The following is a 14,137-nucleotide window of genomic DNA, read 5'->3' as shown; positions in this document are numbered from 1 at the left end:
TGTATTTGTTTATTGATAACTATATACTACTTAGATGAGCATTAAAAGACAGTGAGCAAACAAACAAAACATTTAAACAAGGCAAGTAATGCATAACTTGTATTTTAGATGCAGGCTCCATATAAGAGCTAATAATTAGTAATTAATAATAAGTAATTTCCATGATCCATTCACTTATCATTTACTTGAAAATACATTTCCTTCTTTATCATCCCATTTGCGTCACTCTCCTGAAACACAAATCTGTCAAATTACTGTTAAAGTCAATTTCAAATTGATTGAGCACAGTGTGTTAAAGCCAATCACTGTTCTCACTATTATCTATCATTAGAGTCCAGGGGAAATCAGCGTGACACTGACTTTGCTACAGCAGCGATCTGTATAGCTCTGTGTCGATCTTTAGTATATTTCCACTGCAGCTGGCCCTTTAACAAACACATCTTGGCATTGATGGTTGAAAGAAATGTGAATGAAATCCAGCCATTCATAAAAATAGGCCTGTGCTGCGCTGTGATTGGCCAAACAGAATCTCATGCATTATTAATAAGCCCCGGAGACGCCATTGGCTACTGACTTAACGGACAGGGTCGATCCACCAATCAGCGCCTGTCTCTGCGTGCCGCTCGAGCCCAGGGGAAAAACCGACCGGGCCATTAACGAAAAGCTCAGTCAAGTTTTGTCAGTCGAAGGAGACACATCATTGTACCAGTGCGCAGTCGATTACACGACTATCGACACGTTGTGGTTGTGTTTGTGGATATTAATACCGTATTGTTTCGACACAGAGGACGTCTATAAACACAGACAAGGTAAGCTGCAACGTTTATTTCGGCGACAACTTGCTTTTATGAAGCCCTATTTTAGCTAGATATTTTTCTTACGCTCTTTTAGACTACAAACTACTGCAACGCCATCTTATTTTAAGGTATTTACTTTGTCAACCATTTTATATCGGCTCCTATCTGTGTAAAGTATACGCCGTATGTCATATTTAAGCCCAGCGTGTGTTGTGTTCGGTCCTTTGGTTATCTGCGTGGATATTGACTTTGGCTTATCAGCGCGGTCAGGCGACTGATTGTGATTTTTTTTTTATTTTTTATTTTTTTATGAATGGACGGGCCATTTTTTCTTTCCTCTGTTTCTACACGGCTCGAGTTTCACTTCATTGAGAAAAACAAGTGAGATATGGGTGGGGGAAGGGCGGGTAGGAGGTGGAGGAGGAGTAGAGGGGGGGGTCGGGTGATTTTCGTCCCCCTGTGGCGGCCCCCCATTCTCGGCTGAAACGCAGAACTTGTACCGAAAATGAGTCAATGTTGACATGTTAGCGCAGTAATAAAAGTTGGTCTGAATTACGCACTCCCCAAGTTTGTCTGTTTACTTGTGACTTTTTTTTCTTCTTCCTTTTTTTTTTTTTTTTTTTTTTTATAAATACCGCAATGGCTGTGAAACTGTAGTGGAAATTACAAGGTAAACTTTGCCTAGTCTTTGGTGCGTTTAGGCACATCAAGTTTTGATTTAAGTTCAACCTAATTATAATAGTTGACGCTACTGCCATATATCTTTCGTAGGTCATTACTTTAGTTTTTATATTAATAGGCCTAAGTAACTTTTGCCTTAGATTTAAAATCTCCAATCTTGCAGTTCAATTCTCACTGTATACCACTATGTGTGAATGTCAGAATAGAGCCAATACAATCTGTCAATAACTTCCTACTCTTGATTTGATGTGCTATATGACCAAATGCTCCACATGAAGACACAGTGAGTTATAATATGTGCTCGGGGCCTGTAATTATTGCCCAGCAGCTATCCTGTATTCGTCATCCATTAACAGTAGATGGAGCAGTGAGTCATATCACTCTGCTGAGAGAGATGTGAGGAATAGAGGGCAGTCTAGTGGCTTAGTGGTGTTATTGTTTGAAGGAAACTTTGTTTTTGTTGCTAGTGTTTCTGATTTTATACTAGGCTATTGTTCACACCACAGTGGAGCAGGGAGTTTTAAGTTCTGCCAGTTGTAGCACCAGTATTGCCACCCAACCGTAGGTTCAAGCCTCTATAAGCGTCTAATCTTGTTTGGAAAGCTTTGCGTTTTGCATGCAGATCTTAGAGCCATAGACATAATCTAAAGAGTGGCACTCACTCTTTTTTCTCAACACCTCCCTCCAGGCTGATTTATAGTGGAAAGTAGTGCCCACAGATGGCCAGAGAGTGGCTTTTATGACTGTATAACAGGCGCTCCATAGGACTGTGTGTTTACATTGCTCTGCCTTCTCTCACTCTGCATGGCTCGGTTCAAAGAGTTTGTTGGTTAAATAGAAGATGGTGGCCTTGTTACAGCATCAGCATATGATGCAGAGGACCACTTGTGTTGTTATATAAATACTTAACAAAAATGATGAAGCCCAGCCTCAAAGTAGGGCCGCAACTGGCGATTATTTTCATTGTCGATTAATCTGTCGATCGTTTTCTCGATTATTCGATTAGTTGTTTGGTCTATAAAAAAAAAAAAAACGTATCAGTGTTTTCCAAAGCCCAAGATAAATGTCTTGTACTCAAAGATATTCAGTTTGCTGTCACAGAGGAGTGAAGAAACTAGAAAATATTTACATTTAAGAAGCTGGAATCAGAGTTGTTACTTTTTTTTTCTTTTTTATAAAGAGAAAAAAGAAGGAAAATAGTTGGCGATTTAATTTAATAGTTGACAATTAATTTAATAATCTTTGCAGCTCTAATATAAATACATTACAAACTAATGAAGCCCAGAACACAGTATGGCTTCAAACATGACAATAGAAGTGACTCACAGCCACATTGACGCACTGTGTCCACCCTTACACTGGCTAAAAGACACATTTATGGCGAAAGAGGATGTTTGTTTTTGCAGTTTTGTGACACCTGCTGTACGTTTCCAATCTTGTGTTTTCCAGTGACCCACGAAGTGACCCGGGCGCTGTCGCTTTAAAGCGAACACCTCCCCTTCCCCACAATATTGGAGCCCCCCCAATCACCCACATAACATGGATGGATTCTATGACCAGCAAGTCCCATTCATGGTCCCACCCAGTGTAAGTGGACACATGCCAGCCTCACACATCACATCCTCACACTTTCAACCCATGGCTCTACATTATGGATGGACATTTATAATACACTTGCATACCATCTGCATTGTCCTTTTGCGAGGTGAGGTGACATCTCCTGTTGATGCGCTGACATTTCTTCATCTTCTCCTTCTCTTCACCCAACAGCACAAGTCTCACGTGGAGGATCCGTCTCACAGCAGGCCTCTGAGCGACAGGAAAAGGAAGTTTGTCGACACAGAACTCGCCCAGGACACAGAAGGTACCGTTGTTGATGTGAATGAACAGTGCAGGTTGCACATGTGAGCTGCCACAACAACATGTTTTAACATTTAATTAAAAGTACAGTGAAGTTGGTGGGGACTTATACTCAATATCTGTCACTTTGTGATTTTCAGAACTCTTCCAAGACCTCAGTCAGCTGCAAGAGATCTGGATTGCAGAAGGTGAGCTCCATGTTTATTTTATTAGCGTAGTTATTTTTGTAAATGTCTGCCAGTGTGTTCTGCTGCTCTCTCTCTCTCTCTCTCTCTCTCTCTCTCTCTCTCTCCATCTACACAAACAACATTTTCAAAATCATTTCATTGGATTTGGTTTTTTGGCTTTGTGAAATCATGTTTGACTTAAACATTTCTTACCTCTTAGTCCTTTGTTTCCTAAATAGTGAACAGGATCAAATTGGGCAAGTTTCAAGATTACAGATTAACTTGTAGAGAATGTGAAATATTGCTATTTGTTTGTTAGCAATTAGAGCAAGAAGAGCAAAGTCCTATGCATGAAAAACTGCTGACCGAGACCCCCTTTTGTCTAAGTAGCTTTCTCGCCTTTTTCTGTTAGATTACATTGTTACTCTTCTTTAAATCTCTTTTAATGAACCAGTTTCCAGCAGATTCTTTTTCTGTTTATCTTTTTTCTTGTTTTTGTTTCATCTTTTTGTCCACACCTTCTTATTTTTGGCACATAAAATATGTTGGCTAAAGTGAGACAAAAAGGGGTATGTGCTTGATTTTTCTCTCTCTATCTTCACAGCCCAGGTGCCTGATGACGAACAGTTTGTCCCAGATTTCCAGTCTGATAGCTGTGAGTACCTGATATTTTTTGTTGTTCATCCCTGATAATTGTGTGTGTGTGTGTGTGTGTGTGTGTGTAGTCCTCTGAACAGATTCTGTTATTGCTTTTTTGATATCAGTCAAACCCAGTCATGATTACGATGTTTTAGCCTAGCCTGGATCTCGTCTGATTTTGGGCAGAGATTCAAACCACGGTGGAATTTCAGGCTGAAATGCAAGCTATGCTTTAACAGCACTGCATCAGAATCTTAAAACCACAGGCTTCTTTTTGCTTTGAAGAAAGTGCTTTTTTATTGAGTTACTGACCCTGACCAGATGTCTAGGTCACCTCTCTTTTATCAACATTTCTTCGTCCTGCCGAGGACAAACACCATTCTTCGTCCTTTAAAACACAGCTCTGGGAAAGGCTGCTCTCCCCCCTCATTTTGAGTTTAATCAGCCGATTGGCATGGGGCATCACATGAGCCAAGCGCCTAATCTGATTTCACACTTTCCCGCACTCAGGCCCTGCTGCTGAAGTGGGCTAGATTCCAGTGGATAGGGCAGCTTCAGAGCTGCCTGTTTCAGTCCTTTTTTATGATCTCTCCCCCATCCCCTCTGTCTTTCAGAGTTTATGTTTTCTGTCTGATGCGTAGGAGGTGGAGACAGGGTGTGGCAGCCACTGTCATTGTGAGGGCTGCCTTTTAAATCTTGGTTAATGTGCTCAGCGAGCTGCAAACTGACCGCCAGCCTCTGGTGCGTGCGTGCGTGCATGTGTGTGTCAGTTGTTTCTGTTGCCAGGCTGCAGGCCATTCTCTCTCACAAGTTGCCTATTCACCAAAACCAGATTTTTTTTATTTATTTATTATTTTTTTTTGGGTATGAGCTACAGGACATCACATGTCTCTGAACTGTGTTTAAGTTTGCTCTAGAGTGGAGGAGCACTCTCAGTTTATTGATGTGTGATGCTTTAGCTCAGATTCTCCAGGAGAGGAGTTTGGGTGCTTGTTTGTTAATCCACTCACTTAGCCACCAGTCCAATGAAAAGATGCCTAATCTCCTCATTATTTGCTTTTCTCTGCGTGTGAGGAGCCTCACTCGAGCCATTTAGGTTTCACAGTGGAGCTCACGTGCCCATTGTAACTCCGCTTCGGTCCATCAGCACCACGGGTGATTTATTTGGCCCCCGCTCCTCTGTGCCAAGAGATCTAGTTTCTGCCTGGCTATTATGCGGTGCCCTGGAAAGTGCAGCCGATACGCAGAAAGCTGCAGCTAGCGTCTAATGGTTACAGCACGGGAGAAGAAAATCATTCACCGCCATTAGATTACAGCCACACTGATTCATGGGTATTGGCCTGCCCTAATGGGAATCAGACGAGAAGTTTGATAGCTTTTGTGTGTATAGTGCAGTTAGTATCGTGCTACCTAGCAGTGGCTAGATAGATGGTTGTTTTCAGAGCCCAGAGTCGACCGTCATTAGGGCTGATGATAAATTGCTGCTAAGTGGCTCTGTCAGTCGAGGGAATACACAGACCATACGTCCATTTATCCATCAATTCCAAATGTGGTTAAGATAACTGCTGCACTTCTGTTTGTGGCTACGATTAGGTGATATCTGGAGTTTATCTAATGCACTCAATTCTTTGTATGTCTCCTCGTATCCAGTGATGTTTCATGGCCCGCCCCCAGCCAAGATCAAACGAGAGCTGACTCCCTCCAGAGAGTTCTCTCCCTGTCACCAGGACCGGAGTCCCATGCCCTACGGAGAGAAGTGCCTTTACAGCTACAGGTATGTAATTACATTTGTAGACGTCTACCAAGAGCAGGACGGCAGCCACCGGATAGTGTATTGATTATTCCTCTCCGATTTAAAGTTCTGACTGTGTTTGTTCCCCCCATCTCTTCATCCACAGTGCCTGTGACAGGAAGTCCACTCCTGGGTTCAAGCCATTAACTCCCCCCTCAACACCAGTCTCTCCCTGCGGCCCTACCAGCACAGCAGGGACGCACCCTCTGAGTGCGCAGACCCCCCCTCCTCACCCCCATGTAGCCAATCAGACCCCGGGGCCCCGTCCGGTGCACGTACAGCAGCCTATAACAGCGAGCGCCGGCTCTCCTAACCAGCAAGCCGTCCACAGCCCACCCTTCGCCGTGCCCTGTGCACCCATCAGCCAGGATGCCAACAACTTTACACCTGAGCACAGGTGAGCACTCAGAGGCTATATCTACACTACTAGGTTAAATATTAAATATCTTTTGCTACGTTTACGCCTCGCGTCCACGCTACTCCGGCGTTTCAGAGCCTCTAAAACCGACATTTGTAGTCTGTTCCCGTTTTGGTTTGAAAACTCTGGGGTTGCTTTGTAGTTTGGAAGAGCACAAACGGAGATCTTTTGGAAACGACGACTCACTTTCACCGCATAAATTGCCGATTTCCGCGCATAATATGCGGGGCGTGCATGCGTGAATGTCGTTTTTTCTCTCAAAACGCTGCTAGAGTTGAACCTCATTATCTAGATATGAGGCTTTTCCTCTTAATGTTTCATTTGGTGTATTTACCCAGGCGTGTTTCTGAAAAGAGACATCATCTCTTTGTCTTGCCACTTTTCCCTCCATTTTTAGGTTCCAGCGGCAGATGTCCGAGCCATGTCTACCCTTTCCCCAATCCGAGAATCAAGGGCGTCCCCAGTTCTTGCCCCAGCCTCCCAGCAGCAGCAACAACAACAACAACAGTCTGCCACGAGACGGCCGGCCGCCCTACCACCGCCAAATGTCCGAGCCATTGGTAGCTGTGCCACCCCAGGGTTTCAAGCAAGAGCTCATCGACCCACGCTACACAGAGCAGGGCGTCCCCACCATGGGCCCCCCAGGTCCACCCCCGGGCCCTCCGCATCAGGCTGCTTTCCACCCCATGGCCATCAAGCAGGAGCCTCGTGACTACTGCTTCGATTCTGGTGAGTAGAGAAGGGTAGTTAAATAAAAAAAATAATAAAAAAAAACCTTGAAGAGTCCATTACTTCTCAAGATGTCCCTGTGGAGCTTCCTGCATATCTATTTCTCTGTTCTTGCATAGCAAGGAAGTCCACTGCTAGCTGTGTGAAAGTAATGTCTAGGGCCGTGTGAAAGTATAGCGGGCAGAGGGTGTGGAATGTGCCTGGCCGTGTTTGTTCTGGGCACTAACACGCGCCTGTGATTTTTAGCGTGCAGCAGAGGCCTGGGCACACAGGTGCTCATTTCTCACACACACACACACACACACTCACACTCACACACACTCACACTCACTCTCTCTCTCTCAAAGCCTAATCTGCATCATTCCTCAAGAGCCATGCCAGTAAAGTAAAAGTGGGTCTCTTAGCTCTGCCTAAGCCTCCAAGGGTAAAAAGTAAATGGGTCATCCAGCCAGGTGCAGAGAACCTCTTGACTGAGCTTACCTGGAATAGATCTAGGCTAGGGCCCTCAGAGGACTTAGTGACATGCAGCACAGCAGGCTGATTGTAAGAGCCTGGAAATTCTCAGCTTGGTTTTACAGAATACACATGGGGCCAAATTGTGCCTCTCCAAAAGGCCTTGTCAAACAGTCATGGCAGAGATGCTGTTTACTCGCTTTGTTTAAATCAAACAAGCCAGAGCGACTGTCGCTGCATTGTTTGATCCTAACACCCACGCACCCAGCTGTCCCTGCTCTGATGCATTTACATCCTCTTTTCCTGAAACTCTGCAACTCTTTTATTTATTTTATTTAAATCTTTTCACGCTCGCTCATATATTCTCATTCCTTTTCTGCCTGGTGGGTGACCGGCTGGCATGGCAGTGATGTAATGACAAATCCTCTTAGCCTCTTATGGCCTTTTTAAATACCTACGTCACAGAGGCCTAGTGTCTCTGGATGAATGGAAGAAGAAGTGCATGTTTGCATGTTGTTACGTCAGCGTTGGTGGTCTACAGACGGTGACCAAGCCATTTATGTAGACATAAAGCCATGATTTAAATCCATGCACTATCATGTCAGCATTTGACGGAGGAAGTTTCCTAAGTTTCTTTTTCAATTTACTCTTACAGTACCTTTCTCTTTCTCTACATGCATGGTACGACTTGGCAATACCGATTACTCCTTGCAGACTCTTTTTCCTTTTTAGTTAGGACAAGAGCAGACAGAGACTTAAGGAAACACTTGCTCAAGATTGATCTCTGGTTGTCTTATCAGTAGACAGGAAACAGAATAATGGATGGGGGTGGAGATGGTTGGTATGCACTGCAGAGACACTGCAAATGGAAGACAGGCCTCGATCCCTAGGGGGGTGGACTGGCGTAACTCGATTGTCATTGAGATTTAATACAGCAACCATGGTGCTAATCTTATTTAAAGGCTTGGTGGACATGCGGGGGCTGGTGTGTGTGTGTGTGTGTGTGTGTGTCCAGCTGTTGACCATGTTCATCTGTAGCATCATCGGTTGGCCAGAAAGGCAGCCACCATGTGTTTTGACCTTTTTTATACCCAATACTGTGACTTAACACATTAATATAGCTTGGACTCAATGACTCCTGTATAAACATAGAGAAAACGCATACATAAGTATCAAAGCTGTGTATCTTTGTACACAGTGGCAGGGATCCAAAAATATCTGTCAGCTGCGAGGTGGATCTTGATGTATTACACATTTGATACGACAGTGAGGATGTCTCTGGTCTAAATTTACACACCTATCTTCTTTGTTTACAGAAGTGCCTAACTGTCACTCATCGTTTGGGAGAGCGGGGAGCTTCTACCAAAATAACCATGAAAGTAAGTTGCAGATTATTGTCTGCTTTTGTCTTTTTATGTCTCAGATGTTTGAATAATTTCATCAGTGAAGTCCATCGATTGTAGAGCTGCAAAGATCAGTCGATTAGTTGTCTATTAAATTGATCTCCAACTATTTTTTTTTTTTTTTTTTTTTTTTTTATAATCCATTAATCAGTTTCTCTGATTCCAGCTTCTTAAATGTGAATATTTTCACATATCTTCACTCCTCTGTGACAGTAAACTGAATATCTTTGAGCTGTGGACAAAACTAGACATTTAAGGACGTCATCTTTGGCTTTGGGAAACACTGATCATTACTAACGTTTTTATAAACTAAACAACTAATCGCTTAATCGACAAGATAATCGGCAATAATAGTCAAAAGGAATCGTTTGATTGTGACCGTGAACCTCGCGACTTATCGAGCTGCTGAAAGCTCAGCGTTGGTGAGAGCTGGGGGAAATGAATGGTGGTCAGCAGCATTGAAATGACAGCTCAAGAGGGAAGTAAATCCATCAGTGAATCATGTGTAGCTGCTCCACACATACAGTACATTTCGCACATCAGCAGCTGGCAGAAGCTCCGCACAATAGAAGCTTCCACTCTTGGGAAGCTGCCCGGCTATATTATTGCTTTGCATGCAGTTTGGATCTCTGGGTTGAACATTGTCACTGGCCTTCATGTCAGAACAAAAGCCTGCTTCCCACGCTCTATCCCACGCTGTTCCACTTTCATCCCATTTAAGTTGCATTTCTTTCTTTTTGTCAATTGCAGGCTTCTCCTTCGACAGAGATCATCAGCTGTACTTTGACGATACCTGTGTGGTCCCTGAAAGATTAGACGGTAAGACTGAGAAATCCCCCCAAAAAAAATCTCAATATTAACCCAAAATTAGTGCAAAAGTATTAGATATTGTATGCCCATAAAGTTGGCTATTGTGGGCATGTTCGGAGTCCTTTGACTGCTCGTGGTGCATAATGAACAGCAAGTCCACTTCACAGTCTCCATCTGGCAGGAATGTCTCACCACACTGTGGTCGTGGCGGAGTACAGCGTTGACGGACACTTTTTCTTCACTCTTTGTTTTTCTGCCTCCTTTTTACTTCTCCATACTCTCTTCTCCTGCTCTTCTCCCTCTTCTTCCACTCACAGGTAAAGTCAAACAGGAACCCTCTGTTTATCGTGACGGACCTCCCTACCAGCGCCGGGGCTCCCTGCAGCTCTGGCAGTTCCTGGTCACTTTACTGGACGACCCAGCCAATGGCCACTTCATAGCCTGGACTGGTCGGGGCATGGAGTTCAAACTCATTGAGCCTGAGGAGGTCAGTACCCACTGTCCTCAACTGGACTCATGTCTTCTGTCCGACTAAATATTAGGGCTGTCCAGTCGATTTAAAAGATTTTAATCGCGATGAATCGCATGATTGTTAAACACAGTTAAAGCTATAGTGCGTAGTTCCTGTCTCCCCCGTGAGGAATTCAAGGTAATGACAACAAACACCGTCGGCACGTCCACATGATACAAGCCTTCCGTGATCGCGCACCTTCCCCCACCCCTCCTCCACACAGTTGCTAGTAGCCAAGGAGGACACGGAGGATTAAAAAAAAAACATGATGGACTCTTCAGAAGAGGTCATTATCTTCACTCGAGTTTCTGCGCGGGAAAGTCACCGGACGACACAACCTTCTGAACATAGTCATACTGAGAAATACAGAGAGAGTTGTGTAGAGCTGATAGTCTTAATTAGCTTTGTAGCAACTCTTTTGGCAATGGCTTGAATGTAACGGACGTTCATTAATATCAAAAAATGTTACGCACTAAAGCTTTAACTTCCGATTAATCGCAATTTTCTTTAATCTGTTCTAAATTTTCTTCAAAAAGGATATTTTTTAAATGTTTAATGCTCAAGTGGTATTTGAGACTCTACGTACTCCGGTGGTAACTCACTTCACATCGACAGTACATGCAAATAACTTTAGTCTTGTGGAGAGAAGCATCTGGAAGGGCTTTGAAACTCAACTTGCCATTCAAAAGACCCTTTTCTTCATCTATTTCTGCTCACGGAGGATTGTTTCTGCTACCGAGCGGCCTGGGGCCCAAATTGTAAACAGCCCCTATGTACATATCAATTCTCTGTGGCTTATTGCGATTCTCTGTGTCTCGCGTGTCCTCAGGTGGCTCGTCGCTGGGGCATCCAGAAGAACAGACCGGCCATGAACTATGACAAGTTGAGCCGCTCGCTGCGTTACTACTACGAGAAGGGCATCATGCAGAAGGTAAAGGCACGTTCACCATTTTCCTTTCTCTCCCTCCACCCCTTTCCCTCAGCAACTTTGTGGTGCATGGGGCTAACCTAGTCGAGGTAGTCATATCTGATTACAACCACGGGGATGCTCTAAAGTAGAGTCTTATCACAGCCAGCGGCTAAATAGTGGCAGTGAATACTAGATATACTACTAATACTAAATATTGGTGTAGTGTTTGCTGCCTCAGATTTCAGCCAAATCAAAATGTCTTAAACTTGATCTGAAAAAAATGAGCATCCTTGAATCAAGAGTCTGTAAGGGAAATGTGATGCACGCACTAAGGGCTGCAACTAACGATTGTTTTCATTGTCAATTAATCTGTCGATTATTTTCTCAATTATTCAATTAGTAGTTTGGTCTATAAAATGTCAGAAAATGGTGAAAAATGTCGATCAGTGTTTCCCAAAGCCCAAGATGACGTCCTCAAATGTCTTGTTTTGTCCACAGCGTAAAGATATTCATTTTACTGTCACAGAGGAGAAAAGAAACATATTCACATTTAACAAGCTGGAATCAGAGATTTTTTACTTGTTTTTTCATAAAAATGTGAATGCGATTAATCTAATAGTTGACAACTAATCGATTAATCATCGCAGTTTTACACCCGCCCACATTGCACAATAAGTATCACTCATGATGTTTCATATGTGAGTTAAATATGTATTTTGTCTTGTTTCTCAGGTGGCTGGTGAGAGGTACGTGTACAAGTTTGTGTGCGACCCCGAGGCTCTCTTCTCCATGGCCTTCCCTGACAACCAGAGGCCCAACCTGAAGGTGGACCCGGACAGCCTGCTGGGGCTGGACGACGACACCGTGCCCCTCACCCACTACGAGGAAACGGCTCCCTACCTGCTGGACGCCGGGGAGCAGTGTGTGGCAGGCTTGCCATTCCCAGAAGGCTACGGCTACTAACGAGCAGCGCGGGGGTCGTGACGCACATAACACATGTACACGCAAACACTCCCAAAGTCTCTCGACGGCCACTTTTAAAAATCCAGAGCTGGGACTGCTGAGCTGCTTGGAAGAAAAACCACGCGCTCTGCTCCTTTTTTATGGTTTCCTCTCCTGCTCCCTGGAAAACCTTCATAAAACTGTGTAAGCTCCCAAGCTAAGTATGAATGAGGGAAAAGCCTGCGACAGCGCGAGGGTTGCAAAACCAACGAGGGTGAACTGGACTGCATGGGGCTGCTGTTGCTACGGAGACCAACAAAGCGAGGCCACACGCCGCCAACTTTAAAAGAACTGACAGAAACCCCCCCCCCCCTCCTTTGTACAAGACTGCAAGAGTTGTTGCATTTCTGATTTTGTGACAATCTGCTTTTCTTAAAAACAATCAAGTAACCAACAGAGTAAAAACAAAACAAAAAAACCCCGACTAAGATATTCTACGTGCAGCACTATTCTATAGTTGCCTTTTTGGGTCCCCCATTTTCATGTCGCCACATCTGAACTACAAGATCCGTAAAAGGGCTTTAATTTGCAAAAAACGGATTGACAAAAAAAACCAAAACTCAACATATTCTAAACCCACAAATCGGTTTGTTTTCTGTAGATAGAACTACTTTTCTTTCTAATCCAGCTGTTCAATTGTTTTGCGATTGTTAGAGACCCAGTACTCTCAGGTTTCTGGGGGGTTGCTGTATTTCAGGCTAGTTGGTTGGGCTGCTCTCTTGTGTAAGCGGTGCGTTCTTTAAGCATTCTGCCCGTGTAAGAGATTGTATCTGCTTCCCCAGACAGGACCCTACGGTAGGAGCCCACAGTCTATACAGTACACTCCTCTCATGCCTGTCCATCACTGCTGGGTCCTTTTGATTGCTCAAGTTCAGAGATGATTAGCACTCCATCTCCTCCATTTCAAAAGGGATACATACCGCGAGTACATATTTTCCCAGAGGCGTTTATAATTCCTAAAAGCCTAAAGTAATTATGTATGATAAATGGTCACATTGTTCCTTTTTTTTTTTTTTGTTTTGTTGTATTTCTGCCTGGGTGCTTAATATTTCCTTGGCAGTGTGCTAGTTCCTCTGATGCACCAGTATGGCAGGAGCATCAGGATGTTGCATGCGATTAAAAAGAAGGGTACAATTGTGACACCTTCTTCTGGACACCTCTGCCAGTTACGAGTTTTCAACAGGAGACTTCTGCTTCTCTTTGCATGGTGTAATCAGTCAAGACTGTGTGTCCACTAACATATCGCTTTAATGTCTTTGGACAAGGAAGATATTTGTGATATTCTCTGCATTTTTTTTGTGTTCATTATCTGTTTCTGAATGGGGGGCGAAGACAAACATATATAAAGTATATATTTTTGCTATAAGGCTGCATTTGTTTTGATTTCAATGTATAAGCTGTATAGTTCTGGCTCTAATAGACACGTACCTTTTTAAAAACCAATCTCAATCCTTCTGATGCTACTACTGCAGACTGTTTCTTTAAGAGGCCTCAAGGTATTGGGTTGGAGGGAATGGATGAGAAGATGTTATTATCTTGCCTGTAGTGTGTGTGTGTGTGTGTGTGTGTGAGAGAGAGTGAGACTGTGTGTTGGAGTTCCAGTGAAGACACACATGATATCGTGGGATCCGCCCCAGGCACAGGGATTGTCTGCACTTGTATAGGCTTCAGTCCCCTCCCCTCACAATGTGTTTCTTACACTGCTGAGTTTATGATAATCTGTACTGGGTACAATAAACGGTCCTTCATGCTTCACTGCCTGCAGTCCTGGTGTGTTTCATCGTTTTCTCTCCCCGCCACCCCCTCCTGCTCGCACTCAGTTAGTCAGCTGACTGGCTGCCGTGCTTGACCTGGCTGATTTCTGAGTCTCGTGCTTCTCCTGACTCCTTCTCAGACATTTCTGGGTAAATGATTACTCCCTTTTTTTAACTGGAAGCTAATGTGTCTGGTTAGCTGTGTACAAGA

At 43.9% G+C, this 14,137-nt stretch overlaps 1 protein-coding gene across 3 annotated transcripts; it reads left to right on the top strand.

Annotated features, from left to right (window-relative positions):
- The first annotated feature begins 3,001 nt into the window (after window positions 1-3,001).
- On the top strand, window positions 3,002-13,927 carry etv5a (ETS variant transcription factor 5a). Of its 3 annotated transcripts, none has more exons than XM_078262566.1 (12): window positions 3,002-3,065; window positions 3,249-3,342; window positions 3,479-3,526; window positions 4,110-4,160; window positions 5,795-5,918; window positions 6,043-6,333; window positions 6,752-7,083; window positions 8,853-8,915; window positions 9,690-9,758; window positions 10,067-10,236; window positions 11,090-11,191; window positions 11,903-13,927. In XM_078262566.1, exons 1-12 carry the CDS (start codon window positions 3,018-3,020, stop codon window positions 12,131-12,133), a joined length of 1,623 nt encoding a protein of 540 aa, XP_078118692.1. In that variant the 5' UTR covers window positions 3,002-3,017; the 3' UTR covers window positions 12,134-13,927. The 3 variants fall into 3 exon arrangements, with proteins under 3 accessions (XP_078118692.1, XP_078118691.1, XP_078118693.1); XM_078262565.1 differs by having other exon boundaries at window positions 11,090-11,197; XM_078262567.1 differs by lacking the exon at window positions 3,002-3,065 and having other exon boundaries at window positions 3,321-3,382; window positions 11,090-11,197.
- Window positions 13,928-14,137: the final 210 nt, after the last annotated feature.

Source organism: Sander vitreus, chromosome 11 (genome assembly GCF_031162955.1).
Source record: "Sander vitreus isolate 19-12246 chromosome 11, sanVit1, whole genome shotgun sequence".
Taxonomy (NCBI): domain Eukaryota; kingdom Metazoa; phylum Chordata; class Actinopteri; order Perciformes; family Percidae; genus Sander; species Sander vitreus.
This window is presented reverse-complemented; position numbering and strand designations above follow the sequence as displayed.

What these genes read in the sequence shown, in the direction of transcription:
- etv5a (XM_078262565.1), top strand. Translation starts at nt 3,018, where the DNA reads ATGGATGGATTCTATGACCAGCAAGTCCCATTCATGGTCCCACCCAGT. An exon ending in AGAGATCTGGATTGCAGAAG is followed by an intron (nt 3,527 to 4,109) that starts GTGAGCTCCATG and finishes CTATCTTCACAG; the next exon opens with CCCAGGTGCCTGATGACGAA. An exon ending in AACTTTACACCTGAGCACAG is followed by an intron (nt 6,334 to 6,751) that starts GTGAGCACTCAG and finishes CTCCATTTTTAG; the next exon opens with GTTCCAGCGGCAGATGTCCG.